General features: G+C 46.3%; 1 protein-coding gene across 1 annotated transcript in view; it reads right to left on the bottom strand.

Annotated features, from left to right (window-relative positions):
- LOC126474711 (protein alan shepard) overlaps positions 1–27,409 on the bottom strand; it is a 429,882-nt gene that overhangs the window by 155,732 nt on the left and 246,741 nt on the right. Inside the window, exon 2 of the mRNA XM_050102188.1 lies at positions 19,596–19,937. Within this exon, the coding sequence (XP_049958145.1) occupies positions 19,596–19,937 (342 nt within the window). The remainder of the gene's footprint in view (positions 1–19,595; positions 19,938–27,409) is intronic.

Genomic DNA, 27,409 nt, shown 5'->3' with positions numbered 1-27,409 from the left:
GGAAAACATTGAAAGTGATCCCACCTTCTTACAAAATGTTATTACTTGCGATGAATAGTGGTTTTTTACTTACGATCCCGAAACTAAACGCCAATCGATGCATTGGAGAACTCCTGGTTCTCCACGACAAAAAAAAAAAAAAAAAAAAAAAAAGCACGAATGTCAAAATCGAAATTCAAGGCAATGATGATTGTTTTTTTTTTTGACATCAAAGGGATTGTGCACATTAATTGGGTACCAGAGGGACAAACAGTGAATCAGCATTACTACCTACGTGAGCGAGTACGGAGAAAACGGAACGATTTGTGGAGAAAAAAGTCATGGATCCTTCACCAAGACAATGCCCCAGCTCACAGTGCGTTGTCAGTGAAGACGTTTTTGGCAAAACACAACATTCCCATCTTAGATCATCCACCCTACTCACCTGATTTGGCCCCCTGTGACTTTTTTATTTTCCCTAAAGTCAAGTCAGCTTTGAAAGGAACTAGATTTGAGACTGTTGAAGCAGTAAAAGAAAAAGCGACGGAAGTAATGTATGGACTTACCGAAAATGATCTGCAGCATTGCTATGAACAGTGGAAAATTCGTATGGAGCGATGTAGAGACAGAGGAGGTGAGTACATTGAAGGAGATAACATGAAATTGTAAATAATTGTAAATAAATGTTTTTCCAGCATCAGTCCGGTTTTTTCTAGCCGCACCTCGTAATACATCCCACAATCGAAACAACTACTACAATCAGTTCTTGCTAACGCTATTTTTGTATGTCGTTTAAAACTGCTAAAATATATTACTTTTACAGGATTCAAACATGTGATCTCTTTCACTGCAGTCAAACAACACTTTTCATTGCGCCACGGAATGCCTGATTAGTGCTGTGCTACTCAGAATACTTTGTACACAGGAAATCGGCACTAAGTTTTACCAAGACTAATTTTGTTGTGCTTTGGGGTGTGACTGATAGTCGACAATCTGGTTATTATACATGGACCCATTTGCAGAAGTTCTACAATTCCTTAGTTTTTAACAAGTTGAATGATGTTGCAGGAAGCAGGGAAAACAATGTCCGTCGCCGCACATATCGCCGCTCTAAATGGGTGAGGCATACAGGCATAAAGTTGAGCAAGACTTCCACTATCAGCGTTCTCAAAATTCCTTTCTGTTGTTGCTCAGATGTTTTAAGTGCGTTTTCCACCAATAAATAGCTGAACTGTTTGCAGTAAACGGGTATTAATTGGACAGATATATTGTACTAGAACTGACATGTGATTACATTTTCACGCTATTTGGGTGCATAGATCCTGAGAAATCAGTACCCAGAAAGAAACAGACTTCGGTCTAGACATCCAACAATGATAACAGCCAAGAAATTGCAAAGTATAAACTTTAATGCAACAAAGGCCTGGAGTGAACAATAGCGAGAGGCATGTCCTGAGCATTGTCAAGACCTCCCTTGCATTAGAGATGGGCAAACTGAAACACTTAACTGTTTCGAAACAAATGAAACAGCACAATGTAATGTTTCGATACGCTGTTTCGAAACAGTGAAACAGTTGGTGTTTCGTAATCTAATAAACCTGCACATTTTATCATCTTTAATGTCTACTGTATAAGTATGTCCATATAAACACAAATGAGGTGCGAGAGCGTTAATCATTTCGCAGAAAGTATGAAACTATCACTTGGGCGTCTTGGCAGTTTCGCATTTCCTGCAGCAAATGCGCTGCTTTCGTGTTGTGTGACTTACATACTTTTCAATTGGCTGAGGACAGCCATAGCTGAAGACAGAAGAACCACCACGAACGGAACTGGAGGTAGGAGCAAACTGCAGAAACAACGGATATTCTACTGGGATTCCCACATTCCGTTAGTATGGGTAATACACCCATCCTGCTAATTTCCATGCACACAAAGGGAATCATTGTGGATAATAGGCACAGTGACTATAGACTCACAAATAACGCCAGATAACTAGAATAAATAACAAAATATAACAGAAAAACATTTTGCCTTTCAAGGTGTCTCGAACCGTTACTATAAAGTCACCATGTTTCCCAACCCCTCCAGTTCACCACTACACTATCAGTGATATGTCAAACAGATTGCTTGCAATTATACCTAGATCAAATTTATGTATATGTCTAGTAACTGTCACTCTACGCCTTTTTTTATTCAAAATGTTGTAGGCTTACTTGCGTTTCTTAATACGATTACTGTACATGAAAAGAGAAGCGTATGTTATAAAACAAAGTGTAATTTAATCGAATGATTTTCACATATTTATTATTTTGAGTGTGAATAATATGCGTTGTTTTATTGTTTGGTTAGTGTTTATAAAGCAGATGTTACGCCATTTCGTAATAGGACAGTCCGCTAGAAACGAAGCGTTGTTTTCGGATATCTTAAGCTTCATTCTATTGCTTGTCAAAAATATTTCGCCACTCTTGAAAGTGTTTCATTAAGTGTTATGTTGTGTTTCAGTATCTGTGCCGAGCCCGAATCTTGTACGACACAGAGCGGAATGAAACATCACTGTTCCGATACAATTAGTCCGTTCCAAGCGCAGGTGGACTGAAACAGCCTTATTTTGAAACAACGATACAGTTTCTGTGTCTGGATCGAGATCGAATTTGGTGCGGTTATCCGAGACAGGGGCGGAATGAAACACCACTGTTTCGAAACTGTGAACCACAGCCGTTCCGAAACACTGAAACAGTTTCACGTATCGATACACTGTATCGAAACATAGAAACAGTGGCCAAGTCTACCTTGCATCATTGAGAGACAGCCCGGATATGAACTACCGCGTAAAATACGGTCATCCCTTAACAGAATAGGCACAAATCACGGAAGAAGTGCAGATAGTCTTTACAATTGGCGAGAAACGCCAACAGACAGACCATCCGCCACAGAAGAGCATACAGTAGCAAGTTCAGTGATTTTCTGATGGCAACAGACGCCGAAAATGACTGTACATAATCTTGATGTTTGTATTTAATTATATAGCCCATCATCTGTATGTTTTATACTTCTTATATATCATATTTTATTGTGTTTTTATGTATATCTTTGTATAAACACTTTTAAGAAGCATAAAATTATGTGTACTGGCATACGCTAAATAAATATGCTGCTTTCAAATAACAGGCAAATCTGAATGACGTCGTACGGACCCTTCCTCGTGTATTATCAGCGTAGCTAATGTTTATAACAAGTCATGGTAAAGATAAATAATATTTTGTCTTCAGAGCTACAAAGTTGGTACGAAAACTTGTGCTCTTTGTGCAGGAGTGTTTAAGTGAGGAGTTGAGAAAGGAATGTTTGTGCGCTTACACAGCTGATCTTGCGGCACTATAGCGGGATACACAATTCGCGGCTACAAATGAAAGCGACGTTAACACGCATGCACACAACCCCTCTCTCTCTCTCTCTCTCTCTCTCTCTCTCTCTCTCTCTCTCTCTCTGTGCCGCCCATCCCCCCCGCATGCACGCACACGCGCGCTATACTGTCTTAAATGCTAGTCAGTGTTAAAATACTAAAAGACACATTGTGTTCTTAAACTTTACTGTGTTAAAGAAAGCATACGCCGCGAATAAATTTTGTTTTGGAAGTCTTACTATGTGTGATTTGTCAAAACAGCAATCTTGAACGTTAATTCGTCTAAGTGATCAGCCATATTTTAAGTATGATGAGGCAATTTTTTACGTTAGTTTCCAAGTCTCATTCTCTGCTTTTTGTGAAGGTGTACCTGAAATGACACCGTGCAGTGTAAAAAAATGTTGATTGATCTACAAAAGCTGCAGGAAAATTCATGACGGCTATAGATCCTGGCTCAAAGAATGTATGATGAGCGAAAACATTATGACTACCAGCATAATAGCGTGTTAATCTACATTTTAAAAGCAATACAGCGGCGACTCTGCGAGGCATGTATACGACAGGTCCTTCGTAGGTTTCCAAAAGTACGCAGCACGACATGTCAACGCAGAGGTCATGCTTAAGGGCGCAGAGTTGTCAGCCAACAGCGACCCACATGTGTTCGATCGTGTTCAGATCAGGAGAATTTTAAGGCCAGACATCAACGTGAGTCGACAACCACGCTCCTAAAACCGAAGTTGCCGTTTCTGACCCTGTGACATGGACAGTTATCCTGCTGTATAATGCCATGGTCTGCAATAACGTTCACGTAGTACAGTTTCACAGTTCGCATGGAAGCCACATGGTTTAAAAAGAAACGTGATTCATTCGACCAGACGACACGTTTGCACTGATCCACGGCTCAGTGTCGATGATGCTGTGCCCACCGCAATTGTTAACTATGTCGTTGGATCAACATGGGAACACGTTCGGTTCGTCTGCTGCGAAGCGCCTTGCTCAGCGATGTGCTATGAACGTGTGTTGCGACACGTGTCTGTCTGTGCACCAGGACTGTAGTCTAACGACAAATCTTCCACAGATCGTCGCCCGCCCTGCTTTACAGAATGGGCAAGCTTCCGACTTCCTATGATGAGACATGGACGTCCCGACACCTCGCCTCCTACTCGTGGTTTCACCGTCCTTCAACCATTTTCCATAGATGCTAACGGCAGTAGCACGCAAACAGCCCACCAGCTTCGCCGTTTCCGATGTTCTCGTTCCCAGGCGCCCGGCTATAGAAACCTGCCCTTTGACAGAAATGCTCATATCAGTGGATGCCCCATCTGCTGTCCCCATTGTCGCTAGAATGATTCCCCAATAGTCTCTGCTCCGCTTACGTACTTCCCTTACCGCGTTACACCACAGGCGGCATTGATGCTTACTGGGATAGGTTAGGGACAGGTAAGCTCAAATGTTCAAATGTGTGTGAAATCTTATGGGACTTAACTGCTAAGGTCATCAGTCCCTAAGCTTACACACTACGTAACCTAAATTATCCTAAGGACAAACACACACACCCATGCCCGAGTGAGGACTCTAACCTCCGCCGGGACCAGCCGAGGGACACGTTACTCGCCGAAGTGGTGTCGAATTGAAAGACTTGGCACCAGGCCGTTCTGCCATACGATATTATAATCTCGCGCGACCGCCGGTCACAATCTTCTGTCATATCAGTGCATTATTTTATTAGTGCTAATAATGAACAGAATGTAATTATATTTCCCGTTCCATAATTCTACTTATCGGTAGCATTATAAAATGTGCCCTCCTAGTAAGGAGTTCACGACCACAGTACACGGTGCACTTGGGCGATAGTTTTCTTTATCACCAACACGCTGTGGCACCGATGAAAGCAATATCTCACGAAAAACCTACAGTCTTTGAGTGGAAGATAGTTAAACGAGTGATACAGATCACAACTGAAAAAATTAGGTGAAGGAGGCACAAAACTGATTTGATTTTCAAAAATTAGTGAAGGACACAGACGCACAGTCTCATGACAAGGAATTTTATTTCGTCAGCGCTCTTCCCCGTCCCCTTAGCAGGTAAATACTGGTTTCGAAAATTTTGTCCATCGTCAGAATTTGGAACAGATTCATACTGGAAAAGCGCCAGTGTCTGAAACAGAACAGAATATATTTCACTCTCTTTCGGTCATCCTTGTGGATGTTGCATTGATTTCCCTGAACGACACAAAGGCGATCACTGTCACACTGCATAGAAACGGCACCACTGTGACACTAAGACTGAAATAATAACGGTGAATATCGCAGTATAGAGGCTTTGCAGACTAATTAGATGCAGATGCAACCCCCCGCCCCCCAACCACCACCAGCTCACCCATGCACGTAGAATGTGTCGACAACACAACAACTGTCAAAACACCGGACTTTTTATTAATCACTTCAAGTTTGGCGTTAGCAACTACCCCAAAAAGGCAAATAATATCTGGGGTAGTTTACAGGCTACTTTCGGGTTTTTCAGGAGGAACCACTAGTATACCAAGACGTAGATCAGAGTACTTGGAAAGTTCACGCACGAACCACTGGCAAGTAAACGAAAATGGTAATGTAGCGACTTCAATAGTATTCATACTGGCCATGGCACACTTGTTTAGTAATCTTGACATACATTCATTGATAGTAGTAGTAGTAGTAGTAGTAGTAGTTGTTGTTGTTGTTGTTGTGTTGTACTGCCCTCGTTCTGAAGCTCTCTACCTGTAGCTAGACAGTCTTTCCTGAATCTCCTGTCCTCAGATCCCGACTCCCATAGATAGCTGAATTGTTGCTCAGATAAAAGATACTGTGCTCACCACAGTGAAAGCAAAAGATCAGTCTTGCTTTGTGAAGCGATCCTAGACCGATATTATGCCTTAAAACTCAAGTGGCAATACAGCGACTCATCCTCAGATGCACTCAAAAAGTGTATGATTTATTAAAGAGATAAGAGTTCCACCAAGTGAGAAACTCAATAATGTGCTGGTCCACCACTGGCCCTTTTGCAAGCAATTATACTGTTTGGCATTGATTGACAGTGTTTTTGGATATCCTCCTGAGGGATATTGTCCCAAATTCTGTCCAATTGGAGCGTTAGATCGTCAAAATCCCGAGATAGTTGGACGGCCGGGCCCATAATGCTAGAAAAGTTCTCATTGGGAAGAGATCCGGCGACCTAGCTGGCCAATGAAGGGTTTGGCAAGTATGAAGACAAGCAGTGGAAACTTTCGTTTTGTGGAAGTGGGCATTATCTTGCAGAAATTTAAGCCTAGGTTGGCTTGCCATTAAGTACAACAAAACGGGGCGCAGAACATCGACACGTACCGCTGGGCTGTATGGGTGCCGCAGATGAGAACCTGAGTCCTGCTATGAAAAGAAACGGCATCCCAGATCGTCACTTATGTTTCTTGGACAGAATGGCGGGCGACAGTCAGGTTGGTACCGCCCAGCAGTTCGGGGCATCTCCAGACACGTCTTTGTTGGTCATCAGGGCTCAAGTCGAAGTGAGACTCATCGCTGAAGACAATTCTACTCCAGTCAACGAGACTCCAGTCAACGAGACTCCAGTCAACGAGACTCCAGTCAACGAGACTCCAGTCAACGAGACTCCAGTCAACGAGACTCCAGTCAACGAGACTCCAGTCAACGAGACTCCAGTCAACGAGACTCCAGTCAACGAGACTCCAGTCAACGAGACTCCAGTCAACGAGACTCCAGTCAACGAGACTCCAGTCAACGAGACTCCAGTCAACGAGACTCCAGTCAACGAGACTCCAGTCAACGAGACTCCAGTCAACGAGACTCCAGTCAACGAGACTCCAGTCAACGAGACTCCAGTCAACGAGACTCCAGTCAACGAGACTCCAGTCAACGAGACTCCAGTCAACGAGACTCCAGTCAACGAGACTCCAGTCAACGAGACTCCAGTCAACGAGACTCCAGTCAACGAGACTCCAGTCAACGAGACTCCAGTCAACGAGACTCCAGTCAACGAGACTCCAGTCAACGAGACTCCAGTCAACGAGACTCCAGTCAACGAGACTCCAGTCAACGAGACTCCAGTCAACGAGACTCCAGTCAACGAGACTCCAGTCAACGAGACTCCAGTCAACGAGACTCCAGTCAACGAGACTCCAGTCAACGAGACTCCAGTCAACGAGACTCCAGTCAACGAGACTCCAGTCAACGAGACTCCAGTCAACGAGACTCCAGTCAACGAGACTCCAGTCAACGAGACTCCAGTCAACGAGACTCCAGTCAACGAGACTCCAGTCAACGAGACTCCAGTCAACGAGACTCCAGTCAACGAGACTCCAGTCAACGAGACTCCAGTCAACGAGACTCCAGTCAACGAGACTCCAGTCAACGAGACTCCAGTCAACGAGACTCCAGTCAACGAGACTCCAGTCAACGAGACTCCAGTCAACGAGACTCCAGTCAACGAGACTCCAGTCAACGAGACTCCAGTCAACGAGACTCCAGTCAACGAGACTCCAGTCAACGAGACTCCAGTCAACGAGACTCCAGTCAACGAGACTCCAGTCAACGAGACTCCAGTCAACGAGACTCCAGTCAACGAGACTCCAGTCAACGAGACTCCAGTCAACGAGACTCCAGTCAACGAGACTCCAGTCAACGAGACTCCAGTCAACGAGACTCCAGTCAACGAGACTCCAGTCAACGAGACTCCAGTCAACGAGACTCCAGTCAACGAGACTCCAGTCAACGAGACTCCAGTCAACGAGACTCCAGTCAACGAGACTCCAGTCAACGAGACTCCAGTCAACGAGACTCCAGTCAACGAGACTCCAGTCAACGAGACTCCAGTCAACGAGACTCCAGTCAACGAGACTCCAGTCAACGAGACTCCAGTCAACGAGACTCCAGTCAACGAGACTCCAGTCAACGAGACTCCAGTCAACGAGACTCCAGTCAACGAGACTCCAGTCAACGAGACTCCAGTCAACGAGACTCCAGTCAACGAGACTCCAGTCAACGAGACTCCAGTCAACGAGACTCCAGTCAACGAGACTCCAGTCAACGAGACTCCAGTCAACGAGACTCCAGTCAACGAGACTCCAGTCAACGAGACTCCAGTCAACGAGACTCCAGTCAACGAGACTCCAGTCAACGAGACTCCAGTCAACGAGACTCCAGTCAACGAGACTCCAGTCAACGAGACTCCAGTCAACGAGACTCCAGTCAACGAGACTCCAGTCAACGAGACTCCAGTCAACGAGACTCCAGTCAACGAGACTCCAGTCAACGAGACTCCAGTCAACGAGACTCCAGTCAACGAGACTCCAGTCAACGAGACTCCAGTCAACGAGACTCCAGTCAACGAGACTCCAGTCAACGAGACTCCAGTCAACGAGACTCCAGTCAACGAGACTCCAGTCAACGAGACTCCAGTCAACGAGACTCCAGTCAACGAGACTCCAGTCAACGAGACTCCAGTCAACGAGACTCCAGTCAACGAGACTCCAGTCAACGAGACTCCAGTCAACGAGACTCCAGTCAACGAGACTCCAGTCAACGAGACTCCAGTCAACGAGACTCCAGTCAACGAGACTCCAGTCAACGAGACTCCAGTCAACGAGACTCCAGTCAACGAGACTCCAGTCAGAAGACGTGTCTGCGGACGCCTTTGACAGCAGTGGCTTGCCAACCTGACTGTCGCCAGCCATGAGATCTGACGACCAAGAGTGTTAGTCCGGGATGCCATTTCTTTTCATAGGAATACCCATTTTTCATCCGCTGCTCCTTAAAACAGAGTGGTATGCACGCCATCCTGGGCTTACATTTCAGCAAGGTAATGCCCGCCTGCACACGGGTAGAGCTTCTACTGCTTGTGATCGTGGTTGTCAAAACTTACCTCTGCCAGCAAGGTCGGCGGCGCTCTACCCAACTGAGAACGTTTGGAGCATTATGGGCAAGGCTCTCCAAGAAGCTCGGTATTCTGACGATCCAACGCATCAAATGGACAGAATTTGGTACAATCCCTCAGGACGTCGTTCACCAACTCTAGCAATCAGTGCCAAGCCGATAACTGCTTGCATAAGCGCCAGAGACAGAAGAATAAGTTACTGACTTTCTCGATTTGTAAAGCTTATTCTCTTAAATAATCATCCAATTTTTCTGAAAATTATTTGTTTGTATGTACATGTACGAGTGATCGTATCAACCGATTTCCGTCCCATTCCGATGATTCCTTCGTGGTGCGTCGTTTTTGTTTTTGTCTTAGAGTGTACATCATGGCCGCTTCCTTGCCTCGTAAGCTCACCAGACAGAATATTGGTCACATTTAAATGAGCGCATTGGTCGCTTCGGAGTGCTGTAGATGGGCTGGTACCAGGCGGTCACGTGATCCTGCATCGCTGACGCTACTCATGGCGGTGGTGTGTGTAAGCCTGTCGGTTGTATGGAATAAGCGCAATAACTTTTAGACGTGACAGAGTGGAGCTATCGTGTTTGTACGTGCCGATGAGCACACAGTGAATGAACTTGCTCAAGTGGGTGGTGTATTAACGAGGACCGTCCGATGGGCCTATGAAGAGCGGTGCATCAATCGCAGCCAAGGATGACAGTGTAAGGACAGCGGTAATAAAAAGATCGTACACGACATGGACGGGAGACGAGTGTCACTCCTTGTCAGTCACAATCGATCTGAAATGCGACACAAATTGCCGCTGTCAGTGAAAGCAGGCCGATCAGTTTCCGTGCTAACACTGCGAATGGAATTGTGTGCAATGGAAAATCGGAGTCGGGTACCTCGCAAAACGACATTTGTCACAGCGGCAGATTGTCAGTGGATAAAAAATAAAAAAAAGTGACAGTGGCCGACAGCGGTATGTAGTGTGGTCCGAGGAGTTGCGATTTTCTCTCTCTTCAAATTACGTGAAGCGTCGAGCGCACCGATGGCTCAATGAGGCGTTTAATACGCAAGATGTGTAGTATAATACATGCACATACACTACTGGCCATTAAAATTGCTACACCATGAAGATGACGTGCTACAGACGCGAAATTTAACCGACAGAAAGAAGATCCTGTGATATGCAAATGATTAGCTTTCCAGAGCATTCACACGAGATTGACGCCGGTGGCGACACCTACAACGTGCTGATACGAGGAAAGTTTCCAACCGATTTCTCATACACAAAGAGCAGTTGACCGGTGTTGCCTGGTGAAACGTTGTTGTGATGCCTCGTGTAAGGAGGAGAAATGCGTACCATCACGTTTCCGACTTTGATAAAGGTCGGATTGTAGCCTATCGCGATAGGTTTTATCGTATCGCGACGTTGCTGCTCGCGTTGGTCGAAATCCAATGACTGTTAGCAGAATATGGAATCGGTGGGTTCAGGAGGTTAATACGTAACACCGCGCTGGATCCCAACGGCCTCGTATCACTAGCAGTCGAGATGACAGGGATCTTATGCGCATGGCTGTAACGGATCGTGTAGCCACGTCTCGATCCCTGAGTCAACAAATGGGGATGTTTGCAAGACAACAACCATCTGCACGAACAGTTCGACGACGTTTGCAGCAAGATGGACTGTCAGCTCGGAGACCATGGATGCGGTTACCCTTGACGCTGCATCACAGACAGGAGCGCCTGAGATGGTGTACTCAACGACGAACCTGGGTGCACGAACGGCAAAACGTCTTTTTTTTCGGATGAATCCAGGTTCTGTCTACAGCATCAGGATGGGCGCATCCGTGTTTAGCGACATCGCGGTGAACGCACATTGGAAGCGTGTATTCCTCATCGCCATACTGGCGTATCACCCGGCGTGATGGTATGGGGGTGCCGTTGGTTACACGTCTCGGTCACATCTTGTTCGCATTGACGACACTTTGAACAGAGGGCGTTACATTTCAGATTTGTTACGACCCGTGGCTCTACCCTCCATTCGATCCCTGCGAAACCCTACATTTCAACAGGATAATGCACGACCGCATGTTGCAGGTCCTGTACGGGCCTTTCTGGATACAGAGCATGTTCGACTGCTGCCCTGGCCAGCACATTCTCCAGATCTCTCACCAACTGAAAACGTCTGGTCAATGGTGGCCCAGCAACTGGCTCGTCACAACACGCCAGGCACTACTTTTGATGAACTGTGGTATCGTGTTGAAGCTGCATGGGCAACTGTACCTGTATACGCCATCCAAGCTCTGTTTGACTCAATGCCGAGGTGTATCAAGGCCGTTATTACGGCCAGAGGTGGTTGTTCTGGGTGCTGATTTCTCAGGATCTATGCACCCAAATTGCGAGAAAATGTAATCACATGTCAGCTCTAGTATAATATGTATGTCCAATGAATACCCGTTTATTATCTGTATTTCTTCTTGGTGTAGCAATTTTAATGGCCAGTAGTGTAATTATACACCTACGTTCTGTTCAATTATGGAACTTGTATTATTCTCACGCATCAAGACGTTTTTGGAGAAGGAAAATATCCTTCATAAAAATCGACATGGATTCTGCAAACGGAGATCATGCGAAACTCAGCTCGCTTTGTTCCTCCACGAAATCCACAGTGATGTACACATCTGCGCCCGCGTTGATGCCGTGTTCCTAGACTTCAGGAATGCATCTGACATAGTCCCACACTGCCGTTTTGAGAAAATAATACGAGCTTACGGAGTATCGAAATAGATTTCCTTGGAGCCAGACCTTAACACTTCGCTCTTAACGGATCGAAATCGACAGACGTGAAGGTTATTTCCTGTGAACGGAACATACTGTGCTTTACAAAATACACTTCTCAAAATAATTGGGGGAACTTTGCGCATCTGCCATACTCCACTGAGATATAACAAAGGACTGGGTATGTTACAAGTTATACCTTTATCTTTCACGAATTATTACACAACAAAATATCATTACATCCAAGTCCACTTACATAACAAGAACTGAAATGTCCGACAGGTGTCGAAAACAAAGTGGTAACAATCATTCATCCCGTCATCCTGGGCGCTTTTCATTGGGCTTTCAGGGCTTCAGTAACGTGTGTGTCCTTTGTTATCGTTTAGCACTGCCCGGCACCTGCGTGGCATGCACCATTTAAATCTATGCAGGTCATCCTGTGGCATCCGTCCCCCTCCTTCAATTAGAATCCTTGGAAGTTCTTGGAGAGTCCGTTGTGGAACAGGACACCCGCTAACACGTCTGTCAAGTATATCACACTCGTACTCGATGGGATTTAGATAGGGACTCACCGATGGCCATTCCCAGGGTATGCCATTTTGCCTTCCTGCACAGATTTACGACGAAACGGTGCAACGTCATTAGGAACACGGCAAGCGAGGAGTGTGAAGCTACAACATTACAGGTGCATTGTTACTGCAAGCAGATTCCCACATCCTTGCCATGAAATAAATAGAATGCAGGTCCTTATTAACTATTCTATTTGTTGGCCGTTTTTTAGCACTTTTAGCAAAAGTAGAGATCAGCGTGTTATTGCTGAATGCACAAATGCTTCATATAAAACTGCGGATGTCGTTTTGATTTGTTGAGACGACTTCCTTCCCTAAGATTACGAACGGGACACACAAAATGAGCTTCTGGGGTCACCTTTAAAAAGGATAATAAAAGAGCGACGTTTCGTCATCACAGAAGATTCCAAATCGGCATGGATATGCATCCAAGGTTGTCGCAAGCACCAGCAAGGGCAACGTACAGATAAATGCCAGATATACATTCTCTTTAGAAACTCGTTTTTAAGTATTACTTGTTTTGGAATTATTCGTGCACTGTTTTATAGCGTTCGCAAACGTTTCATTCCTACAACGACAACAACAATAATGCTATTCTCAAACAGATTTGCTTTTATTAATGTTCAAATGTGTGTCAAATCTTATGGGACTTAACTGCTAAGGTCATCAGTCCCTAAGCTTACACACTACGTAACCTAAATTATCCTAAGGACAAACACACACCCATGCCCGAGGGAGCCTCACAGTCCATGACTGCAGCGCCTTTAGACCGCTCGGCTAATCACGCGCGGCTGCTTTTATTAATAGATAAGAGCAGCACGCGATTGTAGATGTGAGACGACGAAAGTGTACTCTATACTTTGGAAGCTTTATCTTCGAAGAAAATTTTATTAGACTAGTCGACAAGCACAGACATTACTGTTCAAAAGGAACAGAAGATTAAAAGTTGAAACACAACTACTGAGAAAAGAAATCTATCCTTTGAAAGGAGGTAACAAGGTCCTGAATGCCAAGTGTTCGAGATACGTTGTGGAAGTAAACAGATGTGCTGCTTCTACATCTATATGAGTATTCCACACTGCACATTTAAGTGCCTGGCAGAGGGTTCATGGAATCACCTTAAAGCTGTTTCTCCATCGTTCCACTCTCGAACAGCGAGGGCAAAGACGAACACTTAAATCTTTTCGTGCGATCTCCGATTTCTCTTATTTTATTACAGCGATCATTTTTCTCTATGTACGAGGGGGCCAACAGAATATTTTCGCAATCGGAGGAGGAAGTTGTGAATTGAAATATCATGTCGACATCCAGCAGCAAAGAAAAACGCCTTTGTTTTAATGATTGCCACTCCAATTCACATATCGTGTCCGTGACGCTCTCCCCCCTGCTTCGCGATGATACAACATGTGCTGCCCTTCTTTGAAGAGGACGGACAAGCGTTTTGTAGGCAGTCTCCGTAGTAGACTTGTTGCATCTTCTAATAAATCAGTCATTGTTTCGCTGTCCCCCACATCATCATCATCTACACTCCTGGAAATTGAAATAAGAACACCGTGAATTCATTGTCCCAGGAAGGGGAAACTTTATTGACACATTCCTGGGGTCAGATACATCACATGATCACACTGACAGAACCACAGGCACATAGACACAGGCAACAGAGCATGCACAATGTCGGCACTAGTACAGTGTATATCCACCTTTCGCAGCAATGCAGGCTGCTATTCTCCCATGGAGACGATCGTAGAGATGCTGGATGTAGTCCTGTGGAATGGCTTGCCATGCCATTTCCACCTGGCTCCTCAGTTGGACCAGCGTTCGTGCTGGACGTGCAGACCGCGTGAGACGACGCTTCATCCAGTCCCAATCATGCTCAATGGGGGACAGATCCGGAGATCTTGCTGGCCAGGGTAGTTGACTTACACCTTCTAGAGCACGTTGGGTGGCACGGGATACATGCGGACGTGCATTGTCCTGTTGGAACAGCAAGTTCCCTTGCCGGTCTAGGAATGGTAGAACGATGGGTTCGATGACGGTTTGGATGTACCGTGCACTATTCAGTGTCCCCTCGACGATCACCAGTGGTGTACGGCCAGTGTAGGAGATCGCTCCCCACACCATGATGCCTGGTGTTGGCCCTGTGTGCCTCGGTCGTATGCAGTCCTGATTGTGGCGCTCACCTGCACGGCGCCAAACACGCATACGACCATCGTTGGCACCGAGGCAGAAGCGACTCTCATCGCTGAAGACGACACGTCTCCATTCGTCCCTCCATTCACGCCTGTCGCGACACCACTGGAGGCGGGCTGCACGATGTTAGGGCGTGAGCGGAAGACGGCCTAACGGTGTGCGGGACCGTAGCCCAGCTTCATGGAGACGGTTGTGAATGGTCCTCGCCGATACCCCAGGAGCAACAGTGTCCCTAATTTGCTGGGAAGTGGCGGTGCGGTCCCCTACGGCACTGCGTAGGATCCTACGGTCTTGGCGTGCATCCGTGCGTCGCTGCGGTCCGGTCCCAGGTCGACGGGCACGTGCACCTTCCGCCGACCACTGGCGACAACATCGATGTACTGTGGAGACCTCACGCCCCACGTGTTGAGCAATTGGGCTGTACGTCCACCCGGCCTCCCGCATGCCCACTATACACCCTCGCTCAAAGTCCGTCAACTGCACATACGGTTCACGTCCACGCTGTCGCGGCATGCTACCAGTGTTAAAGACTGCGATGGAGCCCCGTATGCCACGGCAAACTGGCTGACACTGACGGCGGCGGTGCACAAATGCTGCGCAGCTAGCGCCATTCGACGGCCAACACCGCGGTTCCTGGTGTGTCCGCTGTGCCGTGCGTGTGATCATTGCTTGTACAGCCCTCTCGCAGTGTCCGGAGCAAGTATGGTGGGTCTGACACACCGGTGTCAATGTGTTCTTTTTTCCATTTCCAGGAGTGTATGTGATCGATACAATTTAACCTATTCATAATTGAATTCCCTAAGTATTTTGTTGAATTTACAGCCTTTCAATTTGTGTGATTAATCGTGTAACAGAAATTTCATTATTTATAGCAACTGAAATTATGTGTTATAGTTTTCATGTGCGACATGTTGCTAAGTATAATGGAGTGACCAAAATAATAAAACAGTAGCTTCAAAGTTTCCCGAAATCGGCAAAAAGGGTTTTCTCTTTATGTAACGCCATGAATCTTCATTAGAATTAGGCACCTGAATACACAATCTGAAATAGCAAACATAAAATTTGCAGTGAAGAAAAACCCTTAGTGTGTTCCGTCGTCGTCATCACCATGAGCCACAGTGATTATGAACGCAGTAAGATGTTTCAGCTCTTAATATTAAGTCTTTGAAGGTAGCTATTGGTAGCATACGAGTGTTTATTTATTATAACTTTAGTTTTAAGCGATGCTCAATAATGTGCGTCAACGCTTAAAACCATACAACTCAAAGTTGCGTTAAACTCTCGCGGTAGAACCAGTATTCCCACTGACGTCACACCCCTTAGCCAATATCATTGCCTACCTGTTTATTTGTAGTTCCCTTGGGCCATTCCATTACTTCAATGTCCAGATTTATCAAGACCTCCGTAGTGACGTCTGCCACATGGACCCTGGAATTATTGTGTATGAGAAGAAATTCAGCGCCGCCATCGTAAGCAGCAGTCACACATGTTCCAACAGGATCTGTTCGACGTACTGCCTGGCGAGAAGGCGAGTATGGAAAACGACAAGATCCGTACAGCTATCAGCACTTATGTCTTCCCACACCACCACAGAACCTTGGCAGCCTCTATTTCCTGGACATTTGGCAGTTACCATGGCGTCTCCACTCGTGAACACGGCCATCACCTTGCGTCAGGACTGATCAGTGAATCACACGTTTCGCCAGTGACGAAGTTGCCAGTTAACATGGGAACGGCAGAAATGAAGGCGAGCTGCGAGATGTCGTGTCAGGCAGGGTACTCGAATAGGACGTCTGGGTAGTAAAGCCCCTTCTAGTATCTGTTTCTTACAGTCTGATCGGACTCAGCTACTCCAGTGGCTCTTCTGACTGTGATATGGTCCTGCCGTGCTCTGGCGATAGCCGTGTGACGCCGCAGGCAGATATGCCCAAATATCGATCTTCGGGAGGGTTGTCATGCGTCGGCGATCTTGTCCAACTCGCATTCTGTATCGACCGGTCTCTCTGTAACGTTTCCACATCTATGGACAAATGGCGGAAAGACCATAGCATCTGCAGCAACACGACGGGGTCCATCCTTCTTGGATCAGACGGAGGGTCCTTGCACTGCATTAAGATATCGCATTGCATATTATTGGTTGAATACAACGTTCTCTAATGACAACTGCAGTTCGAGTACCTAACCTCACTAGAGTACACTGGGACATCAATACTCACTTCATTCAGAGAGGTCGCCTGATATTGCAGCCGTAACACAACCAACAGATGGCAATTGACTTTAGTTGTTGCATACATTGAATCGAAGTTATAGCTATGCGATGAGACCACAGGTATTGCCCGTGTTAAAATAGATTTAACGTACCGTAAAATGACACACGTGTTCCCTTAATTCTTTTGAGGAGTGTATATATAAATTATCTACAAGAAATGAGAGTATTCGCAGATGGTGCGGTTGTCAACAAGAAGATAACAACGGCAGAAGACACTAGCGATTTATAAGAGAACCGACAGAGGACTGATGAATTGTTCAGGGATTGGCAGTTGACCACGAACGTAACATACTGCGCGAACACAAGAAAAGAAATCGATTACTGTACAACTAAACCATTGGTGACAACCTGCTGGAAGCACTATATGCGACAAAACATGTACAATTATGTCTCCGCAGCGACCTTAAGCAGAATGACCACATAAAACAAATAGCAGGAAAGCACATGCTAGACAGAGATTCATAGGAAAAATATTAAGGAAATGTAAAAAATCCACGAAAGAAGTGGCTTACAAATCACTTGTTCGACCAATTCTTCAGTATTGCTCATGATATTGGGACCCTTTCCAGGAGAGACTAGGACGAGAGAGAGAGAGAGAGAGAGAGAGAGAGAGAGAGAGATATATATATAGAGAGAGAACACGCAGTGCGTTTCGTCACTGGGTAATTTAGTCGGCGCTAGAGCGTTACAGAGGTGCTCAACAAGCTCCAGCGGCAGACGCTACAAGAGAAGCGTCGTGCATCACGGACAGGTTTGCTATTGCAATACCTAGAGAGTGCGTTCGGACAACATATTAGTTCCTCCCACATATTTCTTGTGAGGTGACCACAATGAGAATATTCGAGAAATTAGCACTAATGCACAAGTCTATGGACTACCACTCTTCCACGTGCCATTCGCGAATGGAACAGAAGAGTTACTTCGGCGCAATTGTTGCGCTGAACTTTAACCACGGCGTTTACACTCAGGTGACAAACAACGTGAGATACTTCTTAGTATCGTCTCGGGCCGTCCTTAACTGATTGTGCGCGAACGACCACGTCGATTGTCCCCCATAAATGTTCGATGGGATTCATTTTGGGACCAATCGCAAACAATTGCGGCCCCGTTACGTGGAGAATTGTTATCCAAAAAAGTAAAATCGTTGGTTGGGTGCAAATGGTCAGATGGTCTCTAAGCAGCCCAACATAACCATTGCCAGTCAATGATAGGCTCAGCTGAATCAGAGGACCTAGCACGCTCCATCTAAACACATCCCATGCCACTATGGCGTCACTACCAGTTTGCACAGTGCCTTTTTGACAACTTCAGTACTTGGTTCAAAATGGCTCTGAGCAATATGGGACTTAACATCTGAGGTCATCAGTCCCCTACAACTTAGAACTACTTAGACCTAACTAACCTACGGACACCACACACATCCATGCCCGAGGCAGGATTCGAACCTGCGACCGTAGCGGTCACGCAGTTCCAGGCTGAAGTGCCTACAACCGCTCGGCCACTCCGGCCGGCTCAGCACTTGGATTCGTGGGGTTTACGCCACATTCGAACCCTACCATCAGCTCTTATCAACTGAATTCGGGACTAATATGACCAGGCCACATTTTCCAGTCGCCTAGGGTCAAACCAATATGGTCAAGAGTCCAGGAGAGGCGCTGCAGAAGATGCCGCGCTGATATAAAAGGCACTCGCGTCATTCGTTTGCTGCCATATCCCAATAATGCCAAATTTCGCCGCACTGTCAGAGCAGATACGTTCGTCGCACGTCCCACATTGCTTTCTGCGGTTATTTCACGCAGTGTTGCTTGTCTGTTAGCACCGACAACTACGCCAAAGCCGCTACTCTCGGTCGTTAAGTGAAGGCCGTCGGCCACTGCGCTGTCCGTGGTGAGAGGTAATGCCTGAAATTTGGTAGTCTCGGCGCACTTTTCACACTGTGCACCTGTAAATGTTGAATTCTCTGACGATTTCCGATTGGAATGTCTCAAGCGTCTACCTCCAACTACCAACCCGTACTGGAAGTCTGTTAATTAACGTCCCGCGGCCATAATCACGCCGGGAACCTTTTCACACGAATCACTGGAGTCCAAATGACAGTCCTGTCACATTAGAGTCATTTCATAGCTTGTGTACTCGATATTTCCGCCATCTGTATATGTGCTTATAGCTATCCCACGACTTTTGTCACCTCGGAGCATTTCCTCCTCCCGTGTGACCAAGTGGTGCCTCTGCTTTTACAAATTCATGATGAAAGTACCGTAGACACACTCCGTCTTGTAACATGACAACAGCTGTGCTCGTAACACTGCACGCACGAGCCCCCTTTGCCGAACATTCAATCGCAAAGGGAATGAATGGGATTATCGTCGCCATTTCAAGCTTCATGGTGTCTAATCGTCGACGAGTGGCATACCTGAAGGAATTTCTGCCGAAATGGAGGCGGTGTTTAACTGCCTCCTGAGACCCCCAGGGTCCCGGCTAGACATAAAGTTGTGAGGCTCACCGCTGGCTGAGGGTAGGAGTTGTAGGCGGCGGCGTTGGGCTGCTGCGGCTGGGGCTGTTGCTGGGGCTGCGGCTGCTGCGGCTGCGGACCCGCCGCCGGCCCGCTGCCGCCTCCGCCGCCGCCCCCGGGTTGGCCGGCCGCTTGCGGCGCAGGGTACCGCAGCGCGGGGTACTGGCTGCCGCCGGGCCAGCTGCCGCCCCCGCCGCCCGCGCCGCGGTAGCCGCCCCCCAGCGCCGGCTGCGGCTGCTGTTGCTGCGGCTGCTGGAGGCTGGCCACCGTCCCGCGGCCCCCAGCCTTGCCGTTACTGGCCCCGCCGTAGTTCGGTCGAGGCCCGTTGGTCCCCTGCAATCGCAAAAAGTCACATCCATAACACACAGTACGAAAAATTCGAAAATGATGCAAAACGAGTCTCGAGGCTTAGCGTGCTTACTTCCAGAATCGTATATGGAAATATCGGGCCTTAAACATCACTCATTAAAAAAAAACAGTACTTGGCGTATTAAGTGACACAGTGCAGGCCAGATGACATATTTGGGAAGCCCGGACAAGACCATTTAGCGTGTCTATAACGGTGTCTGCTGTATTGGTTCTGAATGCGAGTCGTGTGCTTTTGGCATACAGTGTTCTAGTCGTGGCAAAGTGCGCTGGGCAGGGAACACATTTTGATGTTATTACGAGAGGCTGGATCATTTGTCAGCTACAGTCAACGCTAGACCAGCTCAGAGCATCTTTTGCGGCTGTGGAGAACGTTCGAGGAGGGAAGAAATGTTCAACGGAGTCGCCAGGATTGACCACGTTATACAGTGATTTTTTCAAATGTCACGTGACAGGGACCTAATATCGCTTGTACCTCCTCTGGCCCTGTAGACTGCAGTGAAACACCGTGGAAGAGAGTCTGAAAGCCCCTGGTACTTCGCTGGAAGCAGCCGAGATCAAATCGTTCGCAGTGACATACCAGGTATGCTCGAAGGTGTGGCCATCGAGGGTGGCCATCTCAGTCCCTGGGCTCCATGTTCCTGGAATAGTCCTAGGGGCCGTGGGAGCGATTTGACGGCGTGTTTATCTTCATGAACCACCGAAGAACCGTCAGGTTGTTAGAAGGCCAAAACTGGATGGAGAAGGTCCCCGAGCAGCTCAACATACAGCGGACCAGCCCAGGTCCCTTCCAGAACAACTAGGGAGCCCAGGTCATAACACACATACCAGCGCCTTGGACCACGCCTTCTTGTCAGGGGGAATCCATCGATTCATGTAGTCTGCGCCACACACGGTGCCTCCCGTCGACGTGGTGCAGTTGAAATTGTGATTCTTCCGTCAACATCAAGTTACGCCATTGCTCCAGTGTCCATCTCTTGCGACAAATGCAAGCCGTTGTGCCCACAGACCTTGAGTTAACAGTGACACCTGTATGCAGCTCCGCTTCCCATACCCAATGGAACCTATGTTCCTACGGACTGTCCACTGGGAGGTTGTGCCTAGCACGGCCGGTGCTGAAATGAGCCGTGATTTGTTGCAATGTTGCCCTTTCGTCATTACGATGCGTCTCAGATGTCGCTGGTCAGGGTCATCGAGGATTGCTGGACGGCCTGTAGTTGGTCTGTGGACAGTGAAACCCTCATTCAGCCATTCAAGATACACCCTGGACAAGGTTGAACGTGTGAAGCCGAAATCCTGCACCATTGCCGAAATCAAAATTCCCAACCGTCGGGCACCGACCACCATACCCTCTTCGAACGAAGTCAGTTCACGACGACATTTCACGTTACAAGAATCACTTGCACCACCACTTCTAAGAAGATCTCATAACCAACTGCAACTGGCACAGGGACGTTTGGTGTGCATACAACACATCTGCTCCACCTGTGTGCCACTATCCTATGAAATTTACTACGTCAGTGTACAACTCAGTGCTAGGATCGTTACTTTGCGTCAACTGCCCTACGACGCCCAACTAAAACTGTCAACAACGGTAGTAGCTCAGTACCGGGTGGCACCCTATGGATCACAGATTTCTGAGTCCACGTATCATCGGTGTGATCTAGTGGACATGCGTAGTGCCAGCGCCTGCTATCGACACCAAAAACATGCTCCTTCCTATCGAAGCATCGCTGGCCACACCAATGAGACGGTAGTAGCGTGATACGTCCACAGAAGTTCTCCGCGCCAACGGCGGCGGCCTGTCTTGAAATAGACCGACTCACGAACACGAGGGCAGACATACGCCTGGCTACGTTCCCGTCATCGTCTAGTCCACAGGGAGAAGAATATTTACTAGATCATGTACACGCTTTGGATTATGAAAAGTTTAAGTCACACATCACGGCGACGAACGTGAGAGGACGTCGCCTAAGAAGCAGTCTAGTCTCTTCAGTAAATGTCAAAAACAACTGTTTGGATGACACCGAGTTCCTCCAGTCTGACATGGTCGCTGAAACATTTCATAGTACTACGAGAAACGGGCCACCGTCACATTTTCCAAGTTGTCAACAGAAGAAAGGAGCGTCAAGCCACGAACCCCAACTAGTAACATAAGGAAAATTAGCATTTAACCTCCCTTCGACGAGGAACTCATTAGGGACGAGAGGATGGGGAAGTATATCGGCCGTACCCTTTCACGACAGCCATTCCGGGAATCTATTCGCCTTAAATATTCTTGGAAATCACGGAAAACCCAAATCTGTGAGACCGGACGAAGGTTTGAACCGCGAACCTGCCGAAACAAGTCGAGTGGCTCATCTCTCAGCTAACTCGCTCGATGCTCAACTAGGTAAAGGACGTTCGAAATGCACCCATGCTTATGGAAACATCCGCTTGAGAAGTTTTATTCTCTTAAGCGATTTAATGAACACGTTATTTACGTTAAAAATGACAGCATTCACTTCACGATGCAAGAATCTTAATTCTTCTGCCACTCAGGCATGTGCAGAATAGTTACGTTGTTCAGTTTGGAATAAAATGCCGTAAGCTATCCTTCTGCTTTCTTTATGTACGCTGTGGATACTCTGTGTCCATGGCGAGGAACTCATATTCTCTTCACTAGGCCATAAAATACCTACAAATCAATAGTCTGAGCAACAATCTATTAATATTTTTAATAACGTCAAAACGCAGTGGAAATTCTCTTCCTTTCACTGCTGCAACTCTTTCTGATACTCGAATGTCAATAACAAATAAATAACTTACACATAAGCAATTCATGGCGCACATTTATAGCAACACTTGAACGCCCTTGTTTGCCGAAAAGCGTCCCACATTCACTTTCATTCACTTTTCCCACGACCACATTAAAAACGTGTTTCGCAGGGGTCTGTGGTCTTAGAATAAAATGGGTCAACATACGTCTCCTTAACAACGCAATGGAAATGTTCATGCTCGTAATTTAGTTCCAAGTAAAGTCCTAAGAATCGCATCCTCCATATTCTTCCACGTTACATTTGCAGACACAAGGGCACACAAGGGCACCGCATTGGCTTGTGTAAAATATACTGTTATATGTAGTACTTTCACTGCAAGTCACATTTCCTAAAGTTAACTGGCAAACGGAACAAAATCTCGTCTTGTCCTTAACAGGCTACGGAGTTTGAACGTTGCTGTATGATTGCAATTTTTTATTACACTCTTCCATTCAAATGAAAGCGTTTATTTACACAGCCCAAAACAAAATGGCACTAATTTCAATACCAAATGCAAGAATTTAAATCAGTAGTTTAATTGCTATAATCCCAGATGCGTAGCAAATTTGGCACCTTATTGCTAACCAATGCATGTTTAGCGCAGCACCAGCTCTAAACCACTGTTGCAGCAAATTTTAGTTGTGTTTTCCTTAGAAATGATATCACATATCTTAAACAAGTCTATAATAAAAAGATTTTAGAAATGACATTTTTTCCACTTGGGCTGTTATTTAATGTATTTAGTTATTGGCGATCGCGATTTCGTTTACTGTAGCACTCATAAGTAGTGGCTGTAACAACAGCAATTGCTAAACGACTATTTCTGTTTTAGAGAATGCTGCTCCCAAAAATTTGTAAATTTGTGGAAGCCAGATCATTTTTAAAAGTTATGCCACTTCCTAGCTTACTAAGAAGTCTATCAACAAATATTTAGTCCTCTTAAGGGGGCAACTTCATTTTGTCAATAGTCTTTACATATTTCATATTCGTAAGAGAACACGTTTCCCCGTTACTCCTAAAACTGGTCGTCTATAAAAGTGATAATAGATTCAACGATGACCATTACTGTATTCAATAAACACACTATTTTAAACTTGACTCTTGCACATTTATGTTCTCGCTTTCGGGACAATCATGTCAGCTGCTTATAGTCGGATATATCGCATGCAGACGGTACCTAGAGCACTTTGCCAACTGAGCGAAACATAATAAAGTAAATAGATGTTAATGAAGCAACAGCCGAGTTGGGACCATAACACTGCCCTTTAAGAAATTCCTGGCTGTGGTACCCAACATGAAGAAAATGATCGATAGTCAAGAGCACTGAAATTGAAGCCCCAACCTGAAGTAATGCAATACTGGCCCATCTAGTGAATAAATACTATGTTAACTATTACAATTACAGGTTCGTGTCCAGCTCCGGTTAGAACTGTTACCTTTCTGTGGTCTATCGTTTTCGTCGTTTGGTTCAACAATACTGAAGGGTTGTTTAAAACTTCCTATTCGTAAGTTTGTTGGCACTTCGAGCATACTGCGTTTTTTTCCCTTAGGCAATAGAGCTGCTTCTTTTGTATTCAATTAATGAATTAGAAATTTGGCAGAATATGCATTATATGTATTTGTAAGAAATTTAAAATCTTATATACGGCATGTGTATTGAGGGAACTGCTTCCTCTGCTCAGCGCGCGGCCGCTTGCCACAGGTGGGAGCGCGGCGCCGTCAACCTGTTGGCCTCAGCCGCCACCCCCGCCACGGCCTATCCTGCGCATGCGTGAACTTGTGACGCCGAGCCCCAGCGCGCTTCACAGAAGTTCCTGCGTCCTTCAATTACAGCGGAATTTTAGCGGCACTCTTTGAACGAACACCAGCTCACCTACTGACCAACAGCCGCGATACTACAGCGTCATGCCTCGTTGCGTTATCTTCTACGTCTTGTCCGCTGTCGGGTTTCAGAAACGATGCTCCTACCCCAAAAAATACCATATACTTCACTCCTCTTAATAATAATAATAATAATAATAATAATAATAATAATAGGGGCAAGGAATATGTACGTCGACATTCTGTGACAGCTACCTCACAAACAACAGAGTTTAACTCTCTTATGATCGTATAATTATTTTACGGAAAATGTCCATAAAGATAATATACTGGCGTGCGTTTTGGCCTTCAGACGCCACAAATAACGTGACGGACTTTTTTTCTCCGGACGTAGAATAATTTGGGAAGGTTATTCACTTACCAGCTTTCAGTGTACAGGTAGGTTTCTTTCTTCAGAGTTTGTCCCTAGCGCTCGCGCAGGAGTGTCTATTATACCACTGACCAGCGAGACCACTCGGTATCGAATTTATTTTGTTGAATAGTAGTTTAACTGGCAGCCATTGTCCATTTTCTGGTGTAGGCGTCACATTGGAGAAGAGATACCTACAGATGCAACACAAACGTGATAGAAAGGATGCAGCACAGATGACGCGCCTATGCTTGACTGAACACTACGGGGCGTGAACAAGGGAGTGACTAGTCGACCTCCTTTGACCGCGGGTCACGGTTACAAACGGGTGCCAAGACATAAGGTGACGTAGGGAGAAATCCATATTTACAGTGACAGCTTCGTAACACGTGTAAGAAAATGAGAGTCCTCCGCATTTACTCTCTCATTGCAATGAAGACTGAACACTTGGGCCAAGCCATTCCTAATGCACTAAGCTTAACAGCAGCATCATTCAGGGAAGGTAGCAGAAAATGACACCAACTCTCCAAGCCCATAAAGACACGAGGATCGCAAACGATCCTGATTCACTACGGAACTCATGGCTCTTGGTGAGCTATCTTCACAGCTAGAAACAGATTGAGACTACATTACCTTTTATGACCACATGACCCGTGACAGAGACAGAGTCAAAGACTGAAACGTTCAGAGATGTAACTACGGATGTCAGTTAACATGACGTAGTGCTAATTAATCAATATGCCTGTATCACACTGGAAAGCAACTATGTCAAAGGTCTTATAAAAGATGCTTTATTAAATCTCCGACTGCATACTGGGGTACTTTCAAGGTCTCTTATAGAAGTTGGGAGCATGGTCCTAACATTTTATAAAAGACTAGCCTCTTCCCGATGCTCTGCCTGCGTTTGCGTTCGACTCTTGTATGGCACACGTTTCTTCCCATATCCCATCCTGCTCAACTACTACTACACCTCCTCTCTCATCTCACCCAGGCCATTTCCTCCTCCCCTCTCCCTGTCCATATCTCTCTCTCTCTCTCTCTCTCTCTCTCTCTCTCTCTCTCTCTCTCTCTCTCTCTCTCTCTCGTTGTCCATCCCCTCTTGCCCCCTCCCCCTATACTCCCTCCTCTCCACCAATATGTTCGTTTCCTCCCACCTCTCTGTGTGACCCTCCCTCCGTCTCTTCCTACCCATCTCGTCCTCCGTCTCTCCCTATCCACCTGCACTCCCCTCCTCCATCCCAACCCCCTGCATCTATTCATCTCAACCTTCCTCTAACCGTGGCCATCTGCACATGTAGCCCCTGCACAACAGGCTGATGCCATACTACTACTACCACCACCACCACCACCACCACCACCACCACCACCACCACTACTACTACTACTACTACTACTACTACTAGAAACCAGTCGTGCGGGGTAGCATATACGGCAGGGGCTGAAAAAATATAAAAAACGCGTTTTCGCCCATATCTCTGCTCCTATTGGAGCTAGGACGTTATAATCCCCATAGTATTGATACTCGTCAAGTCTGCAGTTTGTGTGCCAAATTTGATTGCAATCTATCTACGAGTTTGGGAGGAGATCCAAGTAATATATATCTCAAATATGTTTGACAGTGTAATATGAGCCTGAGTACTGGGGAGTCTTTTTGTGAGATGCGAGTAGGGAAGGTGTTAACCTTCTGACTGATTTGATGCAGTCTGCCACGACTTCCTCTCCTGTGCCATACTCTTCATCTCATGGTAGTACTTACACTGACATCTATTTTTTATTGGATGTACTCCAATATGTTCTTCCCCTCAGGGACGTAACGAGTCTGGGACAACCAAATACAAGCGCCCTCTAGCGCCCAAATGACAGGCGGGAAACCACGAAAACATTACAGTGAATAATTAAAGTGAAAAAATTGAAAGTATGAGAGGCATAAATGTATTTCACGCTAAATGGGTATTCGTCTGTTCCGACTGTGCCAATAGCTCACAGACAGCTGACAGGAATACAGCATGCACTCGAATTTCTGTCAACACACCACCCTCATGGAAGAAAGAGGGTAGCCGCATGCAGATTCCTAAGCTATGGTCGTCTGCCCTAGAAGAAAGCGTGACTCGGCGCTAAACAATTTTATGGGAAGGGTTACTAGAATTGTATGCATGGATGTAAAAAGCGATCAATGTGATTCCTCCGATTAACAGAATGTCTCCGGCCGCTTACGCTGTAGTCAGTGTGGAAGGCTTGATTCAGAAGTCATTTCCTTTGGGTGTTGCTAGCTCTGTCCGCATTTTATCGTACTCCGTCTCCACTGACGGCCTCCATCTCTGCATTGTCAGATCCGTTTGCTTGCATGGCGCAAGTGCTCCCGCTCCCAGGGGCTTTCAGAAATTCATAGAGAAGTTTATATTTTATACTAG

The sequence above is a fragment of the Schistocerca serialis genome, chromosome 4, assembly GCF_023864345.2.
Source record: "Schistocerca serialis cubense isolate TAMUIC-IGC-003099 chromosome 4, iqSchSeri2.2, whole genome shotgun sequence".
In the NCBI taxonomy this organism is placed as follows: domain Eukaryota; kingdom Metazoa; phylum Arthropoda; class Insecta; order Orthoptera; family Acrididae; genus Schistocerca; species Schistocerca serialis.
Note: the sequence above shows the minus strand (reverse complement) of the source record. Positions and strands in the feature narration are given on the sequence as shown.